The 24,093-nt window shown below is 36.9% G+C and overlaps 1 protein-coding gene across 6 annotated transcripts in view; it reads left to right on the top strand.

Annotated features, from left to right (window-relative positions):
* Positions 1-24,093, top strand: part of FRY (FRY microtubule binding protein) — a 206,952-nt gene that overhangs the window by 109,549 nt on the left and 73,310 nt on the right. For all 6 annotated transcript variants that reach the window (XM_042867645.1, XM_042867639.1, XM_042867642.1 and 3 more), the window contains exons 12-26: positions 171-274; positions 754-862; positions 2,316-2,402; positions 4,333-4,504; positions 6,153-6,285; positions 9,903-10,010; positions 14,312-14,567; positions 15,870-16,052; positions 16,909-16,995; positions 18,949-19,208; positions 19,510-19,699; positions 20,416-20,540; positions 20,723-20,780; positions 23,206-23,297; positions 23,493-23,665. In XM_042867645.1, the coding sequence (XP_042723579.1) occupies positions 171-274; positions 754-862; positions 2,316-2,402; positions 4,333-4,504; positions 6,153-6,285; positions 9,903-10,010; positions 14,312-14,567; positions 15,870-16,052; positions 16,909-16,995; positions 18,949-19,208; positions 19,510-19,699; positions 20,416-20,540; positions 20,723-20,780; positions 23,206-23,297; positions 23,493-23,665 (2,137 nt within the window). The remainder of the gene's footprint in view (positions 1-170; positions 275-753; positions 863-2,315; positions 2,403-4,332; positions 4,505-6,152; positions 6,286-9,902; positions 10,011-14,311; positions 14,568-15,869; positions 16,053-16,908; positions 16,996-18,948; positions 19,209-19,509; positions 19,700-20,415; positions 20,541-20,722; positions 20,781-23,205; positions 23,298-23,492; positions 23,666-24,093) is intronic.

Raw genomic sequence — 24,093 nt, forward strand, 5'->3', positions numbered from 1 at the left:
AGAGGTAGGTCAAATGCATAGGTATCCTGCAGCTACAGGGATGAGGGTACTGGGCAGCTGTGGGTCTATATCTTTTTTTAATGTCACTGTACAAACTCTGAATCGTGGCATCCATTAAGCGCAGAACTTCGTCTCTAGTTTCTGTCTGAACTTTATTTTTTTTTTTCTAGAATAAAGACCCCAAAATGGCTCGAGTTGCACTGGAATCACTGTACAGACTACTGTGGGTTTACATGATCAGAATTAAATGTGAAAGCAATACAGCTACCCAAAGGTAAGGCGCTATATTTGTTATGATAACCAGGACTTGCAGAGCAGATCTTGCCAATGAAGAGGTGTTACAGTTCTCCTGAACTCCTTTGACTTAAACCTATTCATGCTGTTAAAAAAAAAAAAGCACTCAAAAGTACACAATAAAATACCCCCTTTTGTGTCCCTGTTCATTATTTGCCCACCCTGTGGAAGAACAAAAAATCACGCTCCGCCTCATTAAATTTAGAAGTTGTTTACTGTTATAATATATAATATAATATAATATAATATAATATAAAATAGTCATAATATAGTAGTGAAATAAAATAATTGCACTGAATTTTTTAGCTAAGGATCAGAACAAATTATGCCATTACTTTTTCATATAAGAAAATACTTTCTTAATTTTGTAAATGGTATTGGATTTAAAACTTACATTTCATGACCACTGAAGGTCTGCAAGGACCAGAACTGTCTAATCCTTTTTTCTTTCTTTTACAGTCGACTTATTACGATTGTCACAACACTTTTCCCCAAAGGGTCCCGTGGTGTTGTGCCAAGAGATATGCCCCTAAATATCTTTGTGAAGATAATACAGTTTATTGCACAGGTATGGGAGATCCACGTGTATATGTTTCCAATTAATGGATAACTTCCTTTCCCAATAGCAAATAAAGAAATTTCTATTTTCTGATATATATTTTTTGCAGTACCATTATTAATATCATTCATCCAGGTAATGATAATATTATATATGGGTCATTCCAAAAGTAATGCCTCCTATTTATTTCCATGGAAACTACAACAGATACAAATAACAGTATTTCTCTGAGCAAATTCTTCACAACAAAAAATTGTTTTTCAACATAGTCAAATCATCAGGTATACATTTTCACTAGGAATAAATAAGAATCTGAATGCCATGCTTACAACAATCTTCACTAGTGGAGGTGACCCATTGCTGCATCAGCTGAAACACAGCACCCACTGCCTCACTGTGCTCTCATTGACTGTTTGGTCTCCATAAACATTCAGCAAGTTTTGATGAATGTCAGTGGGTACAATTTTTTCTGCATGGAGGCATTCAGTGACACACATTTCCTTCATAGGCACTTCCACATCAGATGCCATTTTGTCAGTCTGCCCTTCTGCTGCCATCTGTCACACAGCAACAACACGTAGTAGAATATTGGTGGGAAGGTTCAACCTTTACTGCCATACCATCAACATCCACCTCTGATGTCACAGACCAACATAATAAAATAGAAGGCGTTACTTTCAGAGCAATCCTTGTAGATTGAGCTGAGAAAGTCTACTTTGAAGCAAGTTTTTTGTTATCTTTGTTCCTCTGAAGATAGATTAAATTATTTTCAGTTCTGCTCAGGTGTGTTTTTCATCAGTTTTAGAAATTGCCAGCTAGTCAGAAAATACATTAATTGACTACCTCTGACTGTTGATAAAATTTGAAATAGTAAGTTGTGTTTTGTGCTGAAACTGAATAAGTCCTGCTGAACTTTACAAATAAGTTTCTTTGCTTTGAAGAAGGTAAGTTAGAGGAAAAGCAGATTCAGTACATAGCTAACGCATCCAGGTTTCATCAGTTCAGATGGGAATTGCTAAGATACACTAACCTTCAGTTTCTTCTCTTTTATTACTTAAATTCACATTGAGCAAAGCACTTAAGCGTCTGCATAGAAGTGAATACAACAGATGCTTAAAATCTTCCCTGAACTATGCCATCTGTGAATAATCTGCTTTTATATAAAATACTATGTTAGCACCATAATTACAGCAGTTTAAATGAAATAATTAAAAGCCTTATTTCCAAAATGGCTCATTTTGAATGTAAATGCTGTAAATTAAGCAGGCAGAAATTTGTCGTTTGTCAACATACAGCAGTGATGAGAGCTTAGATCTGATGATGTGTTCAGCATACTTCTAAAAGTCTGTTTCTCTGAACATTTAAATAAATCCTGATTAAAGTAGTTTTCAACATTCTTTTGCCTTGAAATGAATAGCAGAAGTGAGAAGTTTAATGATTTGCAATATTTTTACTATTTTAGGAACGTTTAGATTTTGCAATGAAAGAAATTATCTTTGATTTCCTTTGTGTTGGAAAACCTGCAAAAGCTTTCAGTCTCAACCCTGAGGTATGGCATGCATCTGCATTTATTTTTTTGTAGTTTATATGTATTATATTGTGATACATTTGCTTTCTGCTTACATTCCAAGCATGTTTTTGCCATTGTCCAGCTTCTAAGTGATATCTTGAAATTGATTTCTTGATGAAATGCTTCTGTGGACTGATCTGTGAAATGCCTCATTGTTCATTCCTGTCTTGTGCTTCCTTAGTGAAGGTTACAGAGTGTGAAGTCATGTAAATGCGTAAAACAAAAAGGAAGAGAGAAATAAAACTATGGGCCACGCTATTTCCTGATCATTCTGCTGATGATCTGTGTAATGCATGAAAATACTCCATTATAAAAACAGTTTCTTTTTAAAGATTTCAACATTTTTCAACGTTTTTCAGTGTTACTGAGAAAGAGTATATGATGCAAGAAGAATTGAAGGTGGTGGCCATGTGCATCTCCACTGGTGTTAGTCATGTTTCTAGTGCTTTCCTTAGGGAAAACAATCAGGCATTTGAAAATCTTAAAAAAAAAATTAAATACTTCATGAAATAATGAAAAATTCTCTTGAAATTCATTTAACTATAATTAAAAAAACAAAACAAACATTTGAATGTTAAAAAAATAATACATGCAAGATAAGAAGTATTTGTATTCTTCACATAAAATATGTCTATATTACATTAGTTAGTGGGTGGAAGTTCTTTCCTCAGAGAGTGATAAGGCACTGGAACAGGTTGCACAGAGAAGTTGCAGGTGCCCCATCTGTGAAAGCGTTCAGTGCCTGATCTGGTGGGTGGCAACCCTGCCCACAGCAGGGAGTTGGAGCTAGATGGACTTCAAGTTTCCTTCCAGCCCAAACCATTTGAGAATGCAGTGATTCTATGATGCTAATCCTGTTCTGTTGCACAGTCATATCTCTTCACTAAAATGTTAAAATAAAATGAGCTATTTGCAAAAGTCCTGTTTGATTCTAAAACAGATATTTTGAAATATCTGTGTTAAGCTTTCTACTATCAAAACCAGTAAAAACAAGAGAACTCTACTTATAGCACAGCTTTCATCTTTATTCAGTACTACAGAAAAATCAAAAAGAGCTCCTGAGTAGGCAGATCCTGCCAGGGTTGGCATCAGGCTCATCTGTGGTAGTCTGATCACTGCTGTGCTGCAGATATCATTGCACATGAGGCAGAGCTTATAAGGAATAGACGTAGTATTTCTTTGCAGCAAGATATCTGTGTATCAGAGGGACATAGACCTCATAAGATCTTAACATCTGAAATGTTACTGTACATCAGCAACAATGTAAGTCCAAAGACAATGAAATAATAGGGGTAATTTTTGTTCTATGCAGCCTTCTGTGTTTTAAGTCCATGTGAATGCATTTCTTGAAAGCTGTCATTAGGACTGCTTCTCAATTTTTGGAATACATTTCTCAGAAATGAAAAACATTCTGGTGTTTTAATCAATGCAGTATAAAGACTGCAGGTTTTCCTCTCAACTCCCTGGAGACATTCACTGCACTTAGCTTCATCTTCCTGATGTTTTGGTGCTGAGCTCCATCCCAAACTTTTCACACAGTAGGGTCAATCTTGTGCCCTTTTGAGACAGTTATTCATCTTCTGCATAGTCATCATTTAGGACATTTGTGCTTAACTCTAGGTCCAGTTGGGATGTGTTATTAAACTTCAGGTTCAAATCCATATTTTTTATTCTGAAGATAAAATTATAATGTACAGATGGGAAGAATTGAAGTTTTGAGAGTGAAGAGCAACCACTCATAGTAAAGCTATAAATTCATAGTTAATTTTATGGCTATTTTTTATGACATATGTCAGGCTGGTTGTTGTGACCAAAATACTGAACAATGTACAACTGCATAACAAAATTTCAGTGATTTAAGAATATGATTGTTTGATTATGATAATCATTCATCTTCTGAACTTTACAGAGAATGAATATTGGTCTGAGAGCTTTCTTGGTAATTGCTGATAGCCTGCAGCAAAAAGATGGTGAACCTCCAATGCCAGTGACTGGTGCTGTCCTTCCTTCTGGAAATACTCTCAGAGTGAAGAAAACATATCTGAGCAAAACTCTTACAGAGGAGGAAGCAAAAATGATAGGTCAGTATGAAAGTTGCATATGAATGAATGTGGAAAACTCTCTAGAATGATTTAATAGTGTTAAAAATACAGTTGATTTCATTATTGTAAACGTTTCTGTTCTAATGAAATATGTGGTTTAGTTTGATAACTATAGGGGTTTTTAAAATTTTTTTTATTATGCAAAATTATTTTCAAGAATGGTATTTAAGACAGCAATACTCTGTTTTTTTAGATGTTGCAGATGATAGTTAAGAATTAACTCTTTTAGTTCTGGCTATCTGTGTTTATTCATGGGTATTCATCCTACTAGAGACAATTCCAGTGTTCTGAAAATGTACCAGCTTTAAAGTCCAGCAAAGATTTCTTTTGTGTAACCCTGTTTTAATTGCCATGCGTATTTCACACCAAGGGAAACTTCTAAGAATGGCAGAAATTTGTAAATGTAAAACAGCTGAACTGAACTCCCAGGTTGAGAGTGTCCTAGGCTTCTATTGTAGTCACTGTGGAGAATCCCATGCCAAAGAAAACTCTTGTGTATCCTGTGCTGAAAGTGTCTGCATTTGCTAGTAGAAAAGGAAATTTGGCTACTCACCATGGTACTCCATTAAGTCCCCAAATCTGTGTGAATGAAAGAGTCTACGTATTTCCACAGCAGTGACAAAGATGTACTGTACCAGTGCTAGAGCATTGTACCATTGTTAGGAAAGTATAGAAGCACAGGACTCATTGCTGTTAAATGTACAATGGACATAGTATTTAGTGCTATTGTTAAGTCAGTCCATTTTGGTTACTCTTTGTGACAGTGAGGACTGCATTTGGTAATAAACGTTTGAACTCTTGATTTCTTCTATTGCATTAGTAAATTCTTTACTATGTTATGGTACAATATTCTGATTTCCACATATAGCATTTAAGGTTAAGCTGGGCAGTTCCTGTGTTTTCTTCTGCATTCTGCTATGCCATTGAACTTTTGATTTAATCAAATTTGAAAATTGATGTCATTTTGAAGTTCTAAGGTAATGTTGTCTTTATTAAACAGGAGAATTGAATGGAGGTAGCTGATTAGAATATATTATTTGGTGTTAGTAATCTTAAATTTGATAAAGAAAATTAAAATTTTAGCGTTTGATTAATATGGAAGAAGAGAGCATGGAAGTTTTTTGTGAAGTATTTGATTTTCATTAATACCTTTAAAGCTGTGTATCTAATATTGCATTTCACATAAAATAGCATGACACTTATTTCCATATGAGAGAAGATTTAGAAGAGCTTGTTCAGATTCCTTTTTTTTCCCATGCTTGTCGTTTCTAAACCTTGCTACTAGATAAGATCTTTTACCTCTGTTGTGAAAAGTCACCAAATACATAGCTTGGCAAACTGCAGTTTTATTTTTCTGTGTACAGACATATTTTTGACCAGGTATTTTTCAATTACTCCATTGGGAAATATGTATTTATATCACTTGGGCTGCTTTTATGTACAGTAATTTCTGGAGAAGGTCACATATTCCGTCTCTGAGTTAAGATATCTGTACTAACGGATATGCTGTATCATGTGTAAAACATTGTTCTTAACTTACACAACACAGCTTGACTGAGCAGCTTTCTTTTTCAAAATATACACATCTACAAATATCACAGATGATACAAAGTGCATATTATTGCAGGTATGTCATTGTATTATTCCCAAGTGAGAAAAGCTGTGGACAACATACTCAGACATCTTGACAAGGAAGTGGGGCGGTGCATGATGCTAACCAACATACAGATGCTTAACAAAGAACCTGAAGACATGATCACGTGAGTGTTAAAGAACAACAAATCCCATTAAATACTGAGATGCAATTTTAGAACTTTTGCACTGTTTCTGTCTATCTTGGGTCATCAGAGAGTCAGCAAGAAACAGGAGCAGTTGGCTTATGTACACTGAAAAACTGTTTATGATAAGTTGAGCGTGCATCTCTGCATTTTGCAGTGTTTGGAATTGAACTGACGCTCTCAATACTGCCAAAATCTCTGTATGTGTCTTAAGAATGTTTAGATGGTAGAATTTGCAAAGTCCATGGAAATTCTACCAGCCTATGTTTAGAACAGTTTTAAAGTATTGTTGCATCATCAAAGTTCAAAATAAATGAAAAAAAAAATTGTACATCCCTGTTAATACTAAGTGATCTTTCAAAATTCTCATTACTGTGCATACCTATAATCAAAATAAATTATTCCTTAAAAACCCAAGTCACCTTTTCATAACAGTCTTGAATTTGAAAAGTATTCCACTGGACTGGAATCAAACCAGTGTACATCTCAGCCAGTGTTCAACAGCTGCTTTTGGCATTCTCATCTGAACTGAATAATGAGGGAAGTTTCCAGGGGAGAATTCTAGTGAGGTGGACTTTTAGTGTGATGAATGATGGCCAAACTCAACCATCAGTTTACAGCTGATATAATCTCTATGTTTTAATGCCTTTCCTTTGCCCTTGCTTGTTGCTGTGATGAGCCTGATGAGATTTTAAACTCTTTGTGTCTTTAGCTTTGTCTCAGTTTATTTATATGAAATGCCAACATTACTGCCTGGTAATAGTTCATATTTTTCTTGTAATATCATGGACTGTATTGCTCAGTATTTGCAGTCAGTTTTCATATTACTGTTGGGTGTCCAGCTGTTTGAAAGAGGAGGAAAAATGAATTTTCAAACTCACACTTAATTTCCAGAAGATAATAGGTAGAACAGTCAGCACTCAGATGAGAAGTGTTCTTCATCTTAGCTCTAATTTCCTATCTGTGGTTTCTCAGCATCACTGAAGTGCAGTTTATTTTCAGAATCAGTGAATAATTAGACTTGCAAGTTTTAAGTTTCAGAAAGACTTTTGGTTTGGTAGCAACCTTTACCAGAGACATAAAGTTTGGAAGGCTGGGTGGTCTACAGCTGGCCATGTAAGTTAACTGCATTTCTGTGCTGTAACCAGAACAGCCTTTTATCCAGACGGAACATAATTCGGTTAAAAAATGCAAGAGAAAGGAAAAACACATTATATCACGTTTTTTCTTGTTCTTCCATGGAAAAAAAATAAAATTTAAGGTGTTTTGTTATCAGTCTTAACCTAAACTTAAGTCAACTCCTGAGCAACTTCATTAACTGTTACTATCAACTCTTAAAACAACCCTTTTAAAAACTGTACTGTGCATGATTACTGAAAAAGCCAATGTATTGTTTTTATGTAATTGCTCATCACTGTATTCACAGAATTTCACAGTTCACCAGAATTAAATAATTGAGTTCTTATGGGCTTTTGTACCTAGATACAGCACTATAAACTGCGTTTTCTTTGCACCCTCCAGTGGGATATGAATTTCATTACTGGTTATAATTAATTTCCAGGATTTAGTCAGAATAAGGTATATAAACATGTTTTTACTGGCACTTCGAAGATTTTGCTGACAGTACCTAGCTAAAATGCCCTACTGCTGGTATGGAAGCAGACTTCCACCTAAGGACAGCTGTTGGTGTCTTCATCCAGAGCTCATCCTGCTGGATCCTGAGGCAGCCAGAGATGAGCGCAGAGCCGTGTCAGAGCCTGCTTGCCAGGCACTTTGCATGCTGTGCCTGGTAGCTCAGATAAGAAGGGAACTTGAGCCTCAAACTTGGATCTTCTCCTGCTAGACTTCTGAGCGGCTGATAAGCCACAGAACACCCACAGATTTTATATTTATAAATAATTACTCACTTGCCCTCATTACTGTTTCCTCTCAGATTATTATTTTGCATGCCTCATTTTTAACTGCACAAACTGTTTACAATCTCTAGGGTCTGATAATAATGAAACTCAGCAAAGCTCACTTTCCACTTTAAGTCGGCAAGGAAGACTCATTTGTTTTTGTGCAGATAAAATTACTGATAGCACTTTTGTTTTTTAAAACCATAATACAGTATTTTCCAGTAGTGATTAGTCTAACTTCTGTTTACATCAGTGACAGTAGTCCAAAGAGATTTCTTTGTAACCAAGCTGTCAAAAGGGATGTTTTGTTTTACACTTTTTCGAGTCAGTTGCTGACACCTGCTTTCAAGTTGTGTCTGTTGGATATGTGGTGCAGGTATTATAAAACAGAGATAGTTCATTGTGAAAATTGTTTCCCCATTTTATACAATTTGAATTAATCTATTAAAGACATTACCATGCCATTTTGTTAAGATAATACATATCCAAGCTGGTAAGCATATAGGAGTGTTAAGAGAAAGAACGGGATTCAAGTGACAGTGCAAAACTGTCTTTAATCCTTGAATTAAGTAAGTAAGCTTACTGTCACTTTATGCCTATTCTGCACCTATTATTTCAGTAAATAATCAGTAAATAATAATCTTATTTTAGATTTGTGGGATAACATCGTCTTCAGGTTTTCTCTGGGGCTGAACAGTTAGTGAAAAGTTAGCTATCCAAATGCAGTGTCCCCACATTGAAGATTAATAGTGAATAGTATTGTGGGAAAAAACTGTGCATTTTAAAATGCTGTCATGCTCTAACTACTTCCTTTATCCTGTATAGCCAAGTAATCAGCAAGGTAAAAAAGCATGAAAAATATTCCGGGGTCTGTCGCAAGAACTTCTTTGCTCTTCAAAAAAGTTATGGGAAAGAAATCAGGATTGCATCTGTCATGAAAATAATCAGCAGCTGAAACTTGAACTACTTTTAGAAAAATTAAGGACTCTCAACCTAGTTTCTGGTTCATAGTGTACTTTAAACAGAACCACTTTCTCAGGCTGTACAGGAACAGTTAAACCATTTCAGAGATTAGAGCAGCCTTGGGGCTACTGTAACGTGTTTTAGCTGATAATGATTGCTCCATAACTGCTATCTCTGCCAGAGATCAACAGAAACTCTCTGGCCCTACCCACCTCTAAAGAGCGCTTCTCTCTCAGTGTAATTATGGATGCAGCAAGGTTTCCACAGGTTCGTGCCCTCTTGAGGGCAACAGTCTGGTTCTGCTGTTATTTGGCCTTCTTAGGTGTTCACTATTTACTTTATTCAGTTGATGGACTGAAGCTGCATTGGGATGGGGAACATGCTCAGCTTTTTCCTCGTCACTTACATCATGCAAAAGCTGATCTTGATGGAGGAGTCCTCCCATGTTGTAACTCTATTTTGATATATCTGCCAGAGAAAAGCAGTAAGTCAATAATAGTGTACTTTTCAAGTACTGTGTAAATACTTTGTATGAGTATTGTGAATGAAAAATGTCAAAATCAGAATTTTTTATTCAAGAGCAGTTTCCCTGTTTCATTGTTAGTGATTTTCTTTCTGTCCTCATATCTTTATGAGGCCTCTGGTGCTCCATTATTGTCCATCCCTTCTCTGCAAAACTGTAGGTGGATCCTTTAACACCAGTACTTGTGCAATTAAAATTTTGTTTTAAATTTCCAGTGGTGAGAGAAAACCAAAAATTGATCTGTTCAGAACATGTGTTGCTGCTATTCCTCGATTGCTTCCTGATGGAATGTCAAAACTTGAGTTGATCGACTTGCTGGCAAGGTAAGCTGTTCAATCATTAAACAACTGCTGAAGGGGAGCAGAATGGAAAACTGAGCCACAGAGTGTGCAGTGCTTTCTTAGACAAAGCCACATCCATATAAAAAATAGTCTTCTGTTAATGGATAAGAGACAGAAGTTCCAGCATCATTTTACAGCCATTGTGTTTAAATTATAGACTCTTAATTTTCTAAGAGAATAAATATATAATCTAGAGCTCTTTATCATCAATGCCTAGGTTACAAGATGCTCACTATTTATTACTTTTTTTTAACTAATTAACAGAAGAGTGGGAATTTTTTTTTTTTTCTGTATAGTGGAAAAACAAGAAAATGAAAATTTAGTTTTGGTTCACAATTCCCACCCATTTGGCAAAATAGAATATTCTGCATGTGATATGTTTCCAAATACTTTTGAGATTAATTGATAATAATAGTTTTTATAAAATTGACTTTGTTATAAGGCAGAAAGTAAAGTTTTAATTTCTTATCCTCCCTGCTTGGATTTATTTAGATATTGAATTTATATAGGTATACTTCACTTCAGTGCAGAAGGTAGTGTAGAACACGTTCATGGTTATTTTTCAGGACGTCACAACTGTGACTTACTGTAAATAATTATGATAACAAGTGCTAGTCACTACAGAAAGCTCTGTGCGGTACACTTCAGTTCTAGTATGCAAGCCGAAGTTTTCAGCATGTGCTTGTAAGTAGATCTGGTGATAAATCAAGCCACAAGGCCCTAGCAACATACTGCTATCATGTAAATGTGGCAAAACAATATTTTCCACTCTGTTCTTGTTTTCGAAATCTTTCAAATATCTGTGAGGAATGGCAGATGTGGGAGTCGGAGGGTTATGTGCAAAAGCATTTTTTTGTACTCTGTGAACAGCCAACTCCCAGTGATGCACTAGAGCAATGAATCAATTGCTCTCTCTCAAATCAATTAATTCTGCTAGTGGTAAGGAGCACAGACAGCCAAACAAGCCAAAAGGGTAAGGGCACTGTTCCACGTGGCAAGCTTGATTTCCTTGTGTTTACATCCTGCTATAGATCAGTTATGTGTTCTTTCAAATCATCACATTATCAAATTATACAGATACCACATTAGACATGAATCCCAATTAAGGAAAATGATATGGGACATGTTTGCCTTTAATCCAGTATTTTAACCAGCTTCCTGTCCTTACTAATGATCTTAGCAAAGCTGGTAGAAAGCATATGTCTGTTCTGCTCTTTGACCACAGAGGATTGTTAAGATAAGACCTCAGGAATAACTTGTGTAGAATTCAGAAGGTATAGTCACTGATGTGAATTTCTTCATAAATTAATGCTTCTCTCCTTACGTCTCAGAATTGTCAAAATAACCACTGCTTTCTCCTTCTTCAAACCTCAAACTTTATGCAGAAAGGACTGTTTGTGATTGTTTAGCTACAGTTATCATTGTAAGCATTTCTTAGGGGACTACCATGCTGGGACGTTGTAAGCAGTAGGTCAGTTTTGTAATCTTAGTCCTTGGCTCTGAAAGGAAGTGAGATATCAAGAGGAACTGAGAACAGCATCTCCAGGACACGTTTGGATGCAGTTGCATGTCTGTCCATTCTTCCATAGCAGGACCTTTGGGAAGTTCTCATCTTCTGTGCCTATTGTCACTAAAGCATTTCTAAGCCATTGACACTGTTTTAAAACAGATTCTCAAGTACAGCAAAGGAAACAGAATTTAGGTAAACATAAATGGATGTGTGTTGAAATTTTTTTTTTATCAGAAAACAGTCAACAGCCAATTCACGATCCAGGCAACATATACTATAGTGTTGAAAGAACTGGGTCGGGTCTCGGTATTGTGGAATAGGATCTTTGGGTTACAGTGGGTCACAAACTGAGCACAAAAAAGTTACTGAGCACAAGATGTTACTGTGAAGAGGCAAACCTTATACCCTGGTGTAAATAGAAATGTCTAAAATACTTGAAAAAGTTACCCTCTAATTAGCGTCATGCCTGATTTGAAGAGCTGTGTCCAGGCGGATGTGCTGCAGTTAAGAAGAGACTGACCAGAGGAAAACAGAAAATGAATGATTTAAAACATATAAACCAGGCAGAAAGGTTGAAAAAATTAGGTCTGTTTAAAATATGATAGTGTGGACTGAAAATGGTCTACAGAAGTACAGCATCACTGAAGAAGAAAATAAACTGTTTAAGGAAGTAATACCTGTCCTTATCTTAACGTAAGTCTGCAGGCTACCCCAGCAATAGAGCTGCTTCTGCATTGTCTATATTCCATAGATAATCCATTGGGTCTGGATTCACTACTTTTCCCAGCTGTGGAAAAAGTAATTCCAGGAGATTAGTCATTGCTGTTCTCTTATCACATCATAAATCTTATTACAATATTATTTCTTTTCTTAGTCTGAGGTGATTAGATTTTGAGACTAAATCAATACAAGAATAAAAGATTTTGAAAGATTTAAAATTTTTTAACAGAACCTGAAAATCTGTTTTGCAGTGATTTTGTGCAGGGCTTTGTTGTTTGGATGGAAGGTGGTTAAACATTTTCTTCTCACTGAAGATAAAATAACATGTTAGGGTTAATGGGTTCTTTTGTTTACTGTTTGGTTTTAATTTTTCATCCTCACAACAGATGTGTCTTTTGGCAGTTTGCAGAAGGAATCTGTAACTCTACAGCAAGACTTTCTTCCAGGACAGCTGTATTAAAATTAAAGCAGTACAGCAGATGCCAAGTAAATGCTGTACCTTTTACCCCTTTACTGCCCACTGGAACCATTCATTACAATTTCCAAAGCTAGGTTTTAAGTTTATCAGATTCAAGTACCAACAAGCATTTACTTGCACCCTCAAGCTACCTGTGATATGGTAGAAGTACAGAAATGTATTTTCATGCTCAATTGAATTTATTCTCATTGGGTAGTGGTCATTGTCATTGCATAGTAAGTTGGGTTTGTAGATGTACATCTTTTGTACCCCCTTTTCCATTATTTGTGTCACTGTGGAAGTCATTTCCTGGATAGCTTAATCATTGTCTCAGGGGTCTTGCTTTTCTTTGGTTTATGGCAATCCAAAGATGAGAAGGAAACTGTCCTTCCCTAGCACAGCAAAATACTGTGATTCCAAATTCATATGAAAAGACACCGTTATTAAAGATGATATTAAAACATTATAGTTATTTTTAGAGTCATATTCACAGGAGGTCAGATTTCTTTCCTTTTACATAACTAAAATGTCCCTTATGCAGCTACAATGGACTGAAATTGTTCTGAGCTCCATCTTATCATACAATTTTAACCGATTGGAATTTTACTCCCCTCTATTTGGCTGGAGTGTTTTTTTGTTTTTTTCTCCCTCGATTTCTATCCTTTTCTTTCCAATGAATCCTTATTTTCAGCTACTCTATTAAATATAGATTAAATACTTCAAAAATGAGTGCTGACACACTCCAGAAAATTATGGTCTCTTGGGCAATAAAAACAAAAAATATCATAAAGTCAGTGAACCAGGAATTGCAAGGCAGAGTGATCTGAATTTACTTTGTTCTGCCAGGCTACCAACACAGATGTGGTTTGTTAAATTTTGTGTCAGCGCGTACAGATTTTTTGTGTTGAAAGAGAACATCAGCACAATGCAAATTTAGATACAAATGAAATTTAGAAAATGGAATCTGAAATCTAAACTTTTGAAAGGACTTTCAGGGTATGAGGTGAGTTTTTAAAAGTATGGAATGTCCTTAGCCTGGTTTTCCTAATTCCCTGTCCTAAGTTGATTAAAACATGAAGTAGTTTTTGATGGAAATGCTTATTTTTATTTCTTTTGAAGATTTGCTTTCCATAATTGGGATTTTATTCTTAGCTAAAAATGCATTTTAACTGTTAGGCGACATAAGTGTTGCAATTCTTCTATTTCTAAATTGAAAGTAAGCAATTTGATAGATTATAAAATCAAAAAGCTTACTCTCGTATCACAATGAAGTAGAAATGGTTCACAGTACTGTAACTGACTAAAGCAAAACTGTTATTTGTTTGGGGAGAAAGCAGAGTTGCCAAATTGTATACATACCTTTTAGGAGTGAAGCAATTCTTTTGGATCTATGAATATGTTCACATATTACTGTAGAAAGAATAACAGTAAAAACAGTCTAAGGGTGTTAATTGTGATCAGTAATAATAAAACCATGATAGCCATTTACATGGCACTGAGAATTTTCCATCAGTGTTAATTTACTGAGAAACATGCTCGTTACCACAATAAATGCTCCTTAGATTTTCATTACCTGAGATTTACTTCTACTTACAGGCTGTCTATCCATATGGATGATGAACTTCGACACATTGCACAAAATTCTCTTCAGGGTCTACTTGTTGACTTTGTTGACTGGCGGGAGGATGTGCTCTTTGGTTTTACTAATTTTCTGTTACGTGAAGTGAATGATATGCATCATACCCTACTTGACACTTCACTGAAGTTGCTGCTACAGTTGCTCACACAGTGGAAGCTTGTCATACACACTCCAGGAAAAGCTGCTGAACAGGCAAAAGCCAGATCTTCAGAGGTATGAAATGACGAGTTTTGTGTCCAACCATTTATACTAATTAAAGGCAGAAATTGTGTTCCCTTGTGCTTCTGTATTTTGTGTTTCGTATTTACTCACCTGAGAAGAATTCACACCACATAAGATTTTTTAAGGTAATTAGTTCAGCAGTCTTTTGAGGACAGACATTTCCTTGTGTAATACAGCAGATGTTATTGTTGAGCAACAGGAGAGAACGCATATCAAACTGAAGTAAGCATGTCAGCAAAAGCTCATCAAGTGAAATATGTCTGTGTAGTTGTTGCAGAAGAATATTTTCCCAGGACTGAAACTGATTAATAATGCTAGTGGGAATGTAATGTTGGGAACAGTGAAGTGGACCTTCCTTTCCCATAGACATTTCATTTGATTAATCCAAAAACATCAGGTAATATGATTGTTTCTTACAGCCTGCTGTATTCATGTGCTACTGACATTCCTGGGAACTGAGCAGCTTTGCTCCTGCTCCTTCCATCTCCACTGTCCCTTAGATATTTTCATTGTGAGAGATGATTTTCAGACTTAAATATCACCTTATCACCTTACCCAATCACTTCGGAAATTTTTTCTTTTGTGCAAGCATGGTGTCTGCTTTATATTGCAGAGAACCATTATTCATAAATAATAGTAGTTTAAAAATGTGAGAAAGAGAAAGCCTCTAATACTCTTCAGTAAATACTACTGCACTTACTGGTGGGGTCCTCTTTGGTATAAGTTTCTAGAGGCCACATATCCCTTCATAGAGCTGCCTTCTACAGTATCATAGATCTGATATGTGTATGTCCTGATCTAAATCTGTATGTCCTGATCTAAATGTGTATGTCCTGATCTAAATGTGTATGTTTGGTGGCCCTGCCAGGCAGGGGGGTTGGAACTACATGATCCTTGAGGTCCCTTCCAACCCGGGTGATTCTGTGATTCTGTGATTCTGTGATAGGACCTGGGGATCCTGCTCTCTGAAGCAGGAAAACTGCAAAATCTTGGCAGTGTGATTTACTACTTCATCTTTTAGTAAAGAATGGAATAAAACAGAGAGTGGAACTGCAGTTTATAAAGAGGGGTCTAGCCAAACAAATCAGTGCTCATGCATAGGTTTTGTGGAATAGGGTATGTTAAAACAACAAAACTCAGTGGTTTGAGGGAATGCTTTCTGTATCAAACTTAGCATTTACAAGGCCTCTGCATCTTGATTCTTTATGCGTTGTAGTTAAATAGAATATTTCTAAGAGATCTAGTTTCCAAACAGTGTTGCTTCATTTTTTTTCCCCTTGCATCGTTCTACAGTTGATACCAAATGGATCCAGCCACAGGATACAGACTGAAAGAAGCCCCTATTCTAACGTACTACATGCAGTTGAAGGATTTGCGCTGGTTCTGCTGTGTAGTTTCCAGGTTGCTACCCGTAAACTGGCTGTTTTAATTCTCAGAGAGATCCGTGCTTTATTCCTGGCACTTGGCCAGGCAGAGGTATGGTTTTCCTTTTCTGCAACTTGGAGTTAGTGTTTTCCAAAGCTAAAGATCAGAAGTGGTATTACTGTTACTTTTAGCAGTTGCTACAGTGCAGCATGAATGCACTTAGTTTTTTTATTAACTTTTTATATGAGCTTTCCATTTCTGTTCACCTTAACATTGCAAACCTTTCTGTAGTTTGCTGGGCATGCACCCTGTACAAGAATTTGTTCAATCTGAAACTTGTACAACAACTTCATATTTTCTCTTGACATGACGTCAATGTGCAACACACTCTTTTTTTTGGCTGAATGGATCATTTTTGTATTGTCAGCATTACATATTTGTATTGGAAATGAAACTCATTCCTTCAGCATACCATTTTATAAAAAACACAGCATAAAACACATGTAAGATTATTCACATATGTTTTCCTTGTATAGTAAAGGTCTCTTAAGCCTTTTTTACTGATACAGAAGCATGGAGAGTCCTGTGTGCTGGTGCTCACAGCTTAGCAAGTATCTAAATGCCTAAGAACACAAATACATGTGTTCATAGCAAATGAATGTTCTAATAATCAGTAAGCTAATTTTTCAGTCTTTTGATACCAGCTATCTGGAGTTATATAAGATTTTCTGATATGTGATTTTATAGCAGTGAGCTATAGCCAGAAGTCATCTTAATTTAGAACTACAGTGTGGACTTGGTTCTGAGTTTTATGAGGAAAGGACAAAATGCATGCTTCACTACCAAAGTGTTTGGTGTTGTTTTTTTTTTTGCCGTTTTAGATTCATGGCATAATTTTTAGATGGTCAGAAGAACAGAAAAAAATTGGTAAGGAAAACAGCTAATTTATGTTCTCTGTGTTATGCAGGATGACGACAGGCCTATGATTGATGTCATGGATCAGTTAAGTTCTTCTATTCTTGAGAGTTTTATTCATGTGGCTGTTTCAGATTCAGTAAGTAGTACTTCACTGTTACTGCTAGTAGAAATTGACATAACAAATACAAGACATGATGTACTAAGAGCACAACTGCTAGGAGTTAAAGAAATCACACAGCTTTAAGGCTCTAGCCATCTGCCCAGGAGCTCCAAAACTCCATAATATTACAGGCATCACCTGTCTATTGCTTCTGGAAGAACCATTGAGAAAGTCTTATTATCAATGCCATATAATGCTTGAGGTGGTTGGAACTCAGTCACTGCTCTCATTGGTCTTGTAAGTTCAGGAAGAGGTAAGTTGTAGCTCCCATGCATGCTCAGAAGTGCCTTTATATGCACACCTAAACACAATATCTAGAGCATTTCATAGGTATAATGAATCCAAATTTTCTTGTGGGCTCTTGTTTATTGTATCTAACATGCTTTCCTGTGGTGTGAAAGGATGAAATCAGGCCATTGTGCAGCTGAAAACAGAAAAGGTGCAGAATCAGAAACTGCTCGAGCAAGAGCTATTCTGATTCTGTAAGCTAGGAGTTAGGAAATTCATCTGAAATGACAGCACCTGTTTTGGAGTGTTGTAGTTTCTATAGTTGAAGATTTGAGTCTTGTGCTTCCGTTCTATGTATTAATACGTATTATGTATTAATATTGTAGCAAAGTGTGAGTATTGCCAGGAAACTTTCTTTTTGACAAGTACATCCTGGATTGGTAATTCAGTAATTATTTTTGTAACTGTGAATGGAGGATGCAGACGACAGTTCTATCTTATTTAAGGTCTGATAAGTGGTTAATAAGGTTGCCAAAATACATGTGTTGAAGTTTTCATACCAACAGTGATGTTTTCTTCAGAAAATACTGACTTGCTCTACAGAAATGGTTTGTTGATAGAATGAGAACCCTACTTGCCAATGAAGGAAGCAGGATTTAAAGTGGATTAAAATTGCTTAAATGCTTGTGAGGAAGGACTTGGGTGTCCTGATGAACAAAAGGTGATCATGAGCCAGCAGTGTGCTCTTGCAGCCCAGCAGGCCAACTGTATCCAGGGCTACATCAAAAGAAGGTGGTCAGCCAGAAGGGGGAAGGGATTGTACCCCTTCTGCCTTTGTAAGGCCCCATCTGGAGTACTGTGTCCAAGCCTGGGTCCTGCAGTATGAGAGGGATGTAAACATGGTACAGTGGGTCCAGAGGAGGGCCAGGAGGATGCTCAGATGGCTGTAGCACATCTGAGAAGAAAAGTTGAGGGAGCTGGGCTTGTTTAGCTTGGAGAGAGGGCTCCAGGGAGACCTCAGTGCAGCCTTCCAGTACTTGAAAGGAGCTTAGACACCAGAGAGGGACAGATTTTTTACATGGTCTGATATGGTAGGACAAGAAGGAATGGCTTTAAACTATAAGAGGGAAGATTTAAGACAGATATTAGGAAGAAATTTTTTACTGGTGAGGCACTGAAGCAGGTTGCGTGGTGAGGTTGTGGATGCTCCATCCCTAAAGGCATTCAAGACCAGGTTGGATGGGGCCCTGAGGAGCCTGAGCTAGTGGGTGGCAACCCTGCCTATGTCAGGGGTTTGGACCTAGATGATCGTTAAGGTCCCTCCAACTTCAGCCATTCTCTGATTCTGTGATTCTATCATGGACACATATTCAAATACCCTTCTGAATTCCGAAGAATATTTACTGATGATACTGGTATTTATCAGACCAGCATTGCATGGTGGAGTCTTAATCATGCCTGAGGCCCTGTCTGGCTGTTCAGATGATGAACATAAGGACAGTCTATACTTGTTACAGACTGCAGCCTAATACAAGAGACTCCTGAGCTAGAGGCGTTTATGTTGACTAGAAGCATAAAAGTGTTAATCTAAAAAATCCTATAGAAGTTGGCCATAAAGCTGGAAAATAAAGACAAATACTGAGGAGAAGCATGGCTGGAAATAAATTAATTTGGCTGTGATTTTTTTTTTTCTCTTCACAGACAACAATCCCTTTAACACACAGTGTGGATTTGCAATGGCTGGTGGAGTGGAATGCAGTCTTAGTAAATAGCCATTACGATGTGAAAAGTCCTTCCCATGTCTGGATATTTGCACAGTCTGTTAAAGACCCATGGGTTCTCTGCCTCTTCAGTTTTCTTAGGCAGGAGAATTTACCAAAACATTGTCCTACTGCTCTCAGCTATGCTTGGCCCTACGCTTTCACTAGGCTACAGCTGATAATGCCTCTTGTGGATCCAAAGTAAGTGGCATTTTATAGGTTTGTGTCATTTCACTACGAGCTGTATTAGTCTCATATTTCAGAATTGGTGTCTAAGACCTGTGGAGTTGTTACCCAAACATTCAGTTTTGAGTTACATAATTGCAGCTTGTAATGTGGAAGGCTCTAGTTCTCTACCTTCATTGATTTTTGCACATACGATGTCCTGATGAGCAGTAAGTGCTGGCTGCACATGTTCTATTCCCTTTTAATGTATGTCAAGACATTGTGTACTTAAGATTGGGAAATGATTTTAATAATTTAATTCGTTTTTAAATTCCAGTATTCCAGTCAACGCAAAGAAAACAAGTACAGCAGGCAGTGGAGACAACTATGTTACTTTATGGCGAAACTATCTGATTCTCTGTTTTGGAGTAGCAAAGCCCAGTATTATGAGCCCAGGACACTTGCGTGCTTCAACACCGGAGATCATGGCTACCACTCCTGATGGAACAGTGAACTACGATAATAAGGTGATGCACCTTGCTTCAAACAAATTATTCAGTATCTGCATGTAAAATAATGCTGGTGGAAGTACATCCTGGTGAAAGGCATTTCACTTGGGAGAGTGTTTTGATCTATGCAAGCTGGGTAAGGCATGCAATTACTAAAACTTAAGTTTATCATGAGGTGACAAAAATATTTGGCAAAAGCTTTGGCATTTTCAAAAAACTATTTTCTTTTTCTGAATTCTGAGTGATGTATATTCAAAGCACAGACATTTTGTATGACATGTTAAAGTTAACTTGCCATTCCCTTTCTTTACTTGTGAAGGACTCCTGTAAATCTATAGCATAAAGAGATTAAGGGAAATTCCTGAATACACATTGTATGCCTGCTGGACATGAAGGAATACTGAAATATTGTTTCAAGTAGTAGCTTCTGAGAGTAGCAGTAGCACTATAATGCAATTACTGGAATATTTTAATGAAATAGCAAATTAAGTAAATTGCTATAATGTGAATGAAGGTAAAGGGATTTCTCAAATCTATTTATTTGCTAGGCCTTATTGAGATGACTATGGTGTAGTAGACATTCAGTTAGACTGGTGTGTTAATATCCATAATGGTAACATTATTTCAACATATTTTAAACTACATATTGATTCTTAGTGCTATCTTCTTTAACATATGTACTCAGTATTCACATCCTGGCTATGAAGTGTCAATCATTTCTTAATATATTTTAGGCTATTGGAACTCCATCCGTTGGAGTCTTACTAAAGCAGCTAGTGCCTTTGATGAGACTTGAAAGCATAGAAATAACAGAATCACTTGTACTAGGATTTGGAAGAACAAATTCCCTTGTTTTCAGGTACTTCCCAATTCTTATATTCTCAGGTTTTTTTTACTTCTGATTCAAATGTTTCGCTTTTGTTGTAATTTTTGATGTAATTTTTGTTTTGCAATTTAGACATTAGTTTATATGCAATCAATAAAATGATGCTTGTCAGAGAAGACTAGATTGTATTTACCTTTTTTTGTCCCTCAATGTAGGGAATTAGTAGAAGAACTTCACCCACTGATGAAAGAAGCCCTAGAAAGAAGACCAGAGGTCAGTTGAAGAAATTAAATGTAGCAGTTTGTTTAAACTGCAAAATGAATTTAAAAATAGTAAATTTTTTGTCTTTGAAAAACAAAGATCCCCAGATAAGCTCTGTGTACAAGAAACAATAGCTGTATATAAGAACATAACTTAAATGATTGCATTAAATCTTAGTTTAATTTAAATTTGATCAGTGATACAGAATGTACAGGCACAAGCCCCAGAAGCCACCACACACAGTGCTCTCATCTCCCCCAGCTGCTTTTGCTCTGCCATGCTTCCCCTCATTTGCTATCTCAAGTTCATGCTAGAAAAGCACTGCTTTGGCTGTAGTGTCGCCCTATGTTACAGCAGGCGGTTTGTAGAAAACTATCAGTGACTGAGAGAGGTATTGCATAAGTTCTGCTAGGCAGCATGGGCATAGCCAGATTTCTTGGGGTCTTTGGGAGCACTGTGAATATGAGGCCATCTGTACCACTTGACTTTGGGGCATTGAGCAGTTCTTGTCTCTGCTCAGCAGTACAGACATAGCTGTTGTGTCCATGCAGTTCTGCTGAATACAGAGAGCAGTGTATTGATACCGTTCTCTGCCCAGACTAGTTTACCTGGTTCTCCAGCAGTTTCATACTGTGTATTCACTGCACTGTTCTCCACAGCAGCATCATTAAATTACCCTCATGGTGACTTGGCATGCTGTCCCTGTCTGCCAAGTCATGGTCTTTAGTGCAGAAACCACGTAGAAAATAGTGAACAGAAAGAACATAAGTCACGAATAGGCAGAGGATCTCAGCTGTTCCCAATATTGTAATAAACAACAACAAAAAAGTCACTTTGCAGGAACTTAGTTTATGTTAAGTTTTACATGGACAGTTCTTAATAACTCTCTGTCTGGCAAACATTAACTACCATTTCCACTTTGCATGGAAATTTCAATAAGAAATAGATATATGAGAAGAAGAGACCACAGTGTGAATTCCCATCTTTCTCCTGATACAAATCGTGCCACCTTCCAGTAAGCACTGTCACTGGTAAACCCAAGGGTGATTGAATGGGTCAGGTAGCAGTAGAGAACATGGCAGGCCTCCATGTGAGCAGGCAACTGTCCAACACACTAGAAATAGCTTTTTTGAACAGACATATGCCACAGAAAGAGAATTATCAGTACAGCCAATAATTTTAGGGGTAAACCAGTATGGACTGTACACAAGATCCCCCATGTGGGCGCTGCAGCTGAGCTTGCCAAGGGGCAGTGATACAGCACTGGCTGTGATGCTGGTGCAGGGGACAGCTGTGCATGTTCAATACTGTATTATAAAAAAAAGAAGTTTTCTCTCCATGTATGCTTCCCAGAACCCTTAAAGCGTAAAAGGAGCAAATCAGGCCTTCAAGTAGGACAAATCAAATGGCATAATGATTTGAGCAAAACCTTTGGCTAAACTGCTGCTGGCTGCCAGTCCTGAGTCAGAATAAGCAGGGAAAGTGTCACTTTCTTTTCCCAAGCATCTGCTACTGGCCATCAGCAAGGCCAGAGTATGAGGTGAGATTAGCCTTTGATCTGATTCAGTATAGCTGTTCATACATTGTGAAGAGGAAAATTTGAGCTTTCTCTGAGCTTTTCTTGTCCAAGCAGCAAATTTCTTTGAGGGCAGAAGCAGCTTTTTGACCTTCTCAAGCTTTTTTCTTTGTGAGGATGCAAGATAGAAGGAAACAAGTCATTTCAGCCCTTCAGCAAGGAACGGTCTTTGAGTGCTTTCAGAGCAAAATACGGCACAAAAAGACAGAAGAAGATAGATAGAAGATAGTAGGTACAATGAATACTAGAAGATAGTGAGATACAATGAATCAGTTAACAACAGTACTGTCTTACTGGAAGTGTATGTTAACTGTGTACAGCCAACATATCCAAGTTCAGTGTACAGGAGTGTTGTCTGCAAGGAGCTAACTTGAATGCGAGTGATAATGTAGCTGCAGCATTACCAAGTTCAAGAGTGGTTAACCAGTAAAATATTAGAATTCTGAGGTTGGAGTATCTGATCTTTCACCTCACAATATGTCTAGTGTAAAAAGTAGATGGTGTAAGGCTAACGTGAATGTCCATACTATCTGGTGATAGCACGGGAACCTTGAATAATTATTTTTTTTACCCAGTATTTCATGATTTCATTTCCATGTGTCAGTGAGAACTAAGGTACCTATTAACCGTTTCTTCAAGAATAGTTGTAAAGACAAAATTGTGTTGATAATTAATTCTGTATTGACTTATAAGTCAGTATAAGTCACTGTCACTACAAAATATCCAAAAGCAGTCAAGCTACTACTTGAAGAAAATGCTTTAACCAGGTTTTTTTAGATCTCCACTGTGCAGACAGTTACTAGTTTTTCATATAGACATTTATGCATATAAAAATGACTTTTTTTGTTTTTAAACTGCAAGAACAAGAAACGTCGGGAACGCCGAGATCTACTAAGACTGCAGTTACTGCGAATTTTTGAACTACTTGCTGATGCTGGTGTTATAAGTGATAGGTAGGACTATCATTTATCTTAAATACTGCTCTTTAAGTGAAATAATTTTCAGTGTTTACAACACTTGAGTTAATGTCAGTATATTCTTTGAAGAACTGTGTAATAGATTGGGAAGGATTTTTATGTGTTTCTTGAAGAGGCTGCAATATATCTACTCTGTTATTGTATTTAATGTACAACTTTTCTTTGTGCTAGCACAAATGGAGCCTTAGAAAGAGATACATTAGCCCTTGGAGCCTTGTTCTTAGAGTATGTTGATCTGACTCGCATGCTTCTGGAAGCTGAAAATGATAAAGAAGTTGAAATCCTAAAGGATATGAGAGCACATTTCAGTGCAATGATTGCCAACTTGATTCAGTGTGTTCCAGGTATGGTGCTGAATTGTCTTTATGCATTGTGAAATTGCATCTAATGTAGCTAATGTATCTATTGCAAAAGTCATTTATTTTTTCTTCTTTTCTGTTTGCCACTGGTTGTTAATTGTCATATTGCAAATGTGAAGGGAAATGTGGAGCAGAAGTTCAAATGTCTGTGATGAGTCAGAGAAAAAAATAGCAAAGCATATCAAAGCTTGTAATAGTCATCCGTAAGAACCTTCTCTTTAAAAGCCCAGCTAAGAAATTATCTGTGACCTTCTGGGACTTTTTAATTGCAGGGCCTTGTATGCCTCTCCCTGACTTTATTACCACTCTTTATAAACTCAGGCAGACCTTTAAAAATAAGGGAGAAGCAGAAAATGTACACTATTACATGTAGAGGAAATCCTGCCCAAGGTGTGTTTACCATGCTATCTGAC

This window comes from Lagopus leucura, unplaced genomic scaffold (assembly GCF_019238085.1).
Source record: "Lagopus leucura isolate 7727_CA_CO unplaced genomic scaffold, USGS_WTPT01 Super-Scaffold_100001, whole genome shotgun sequence".
Lineage (NCBI taxonomy): Eukaryota > Metazoa > Chordata > Aves > Galliformes > Phasianidae > Lagopus > Lagopus leucura.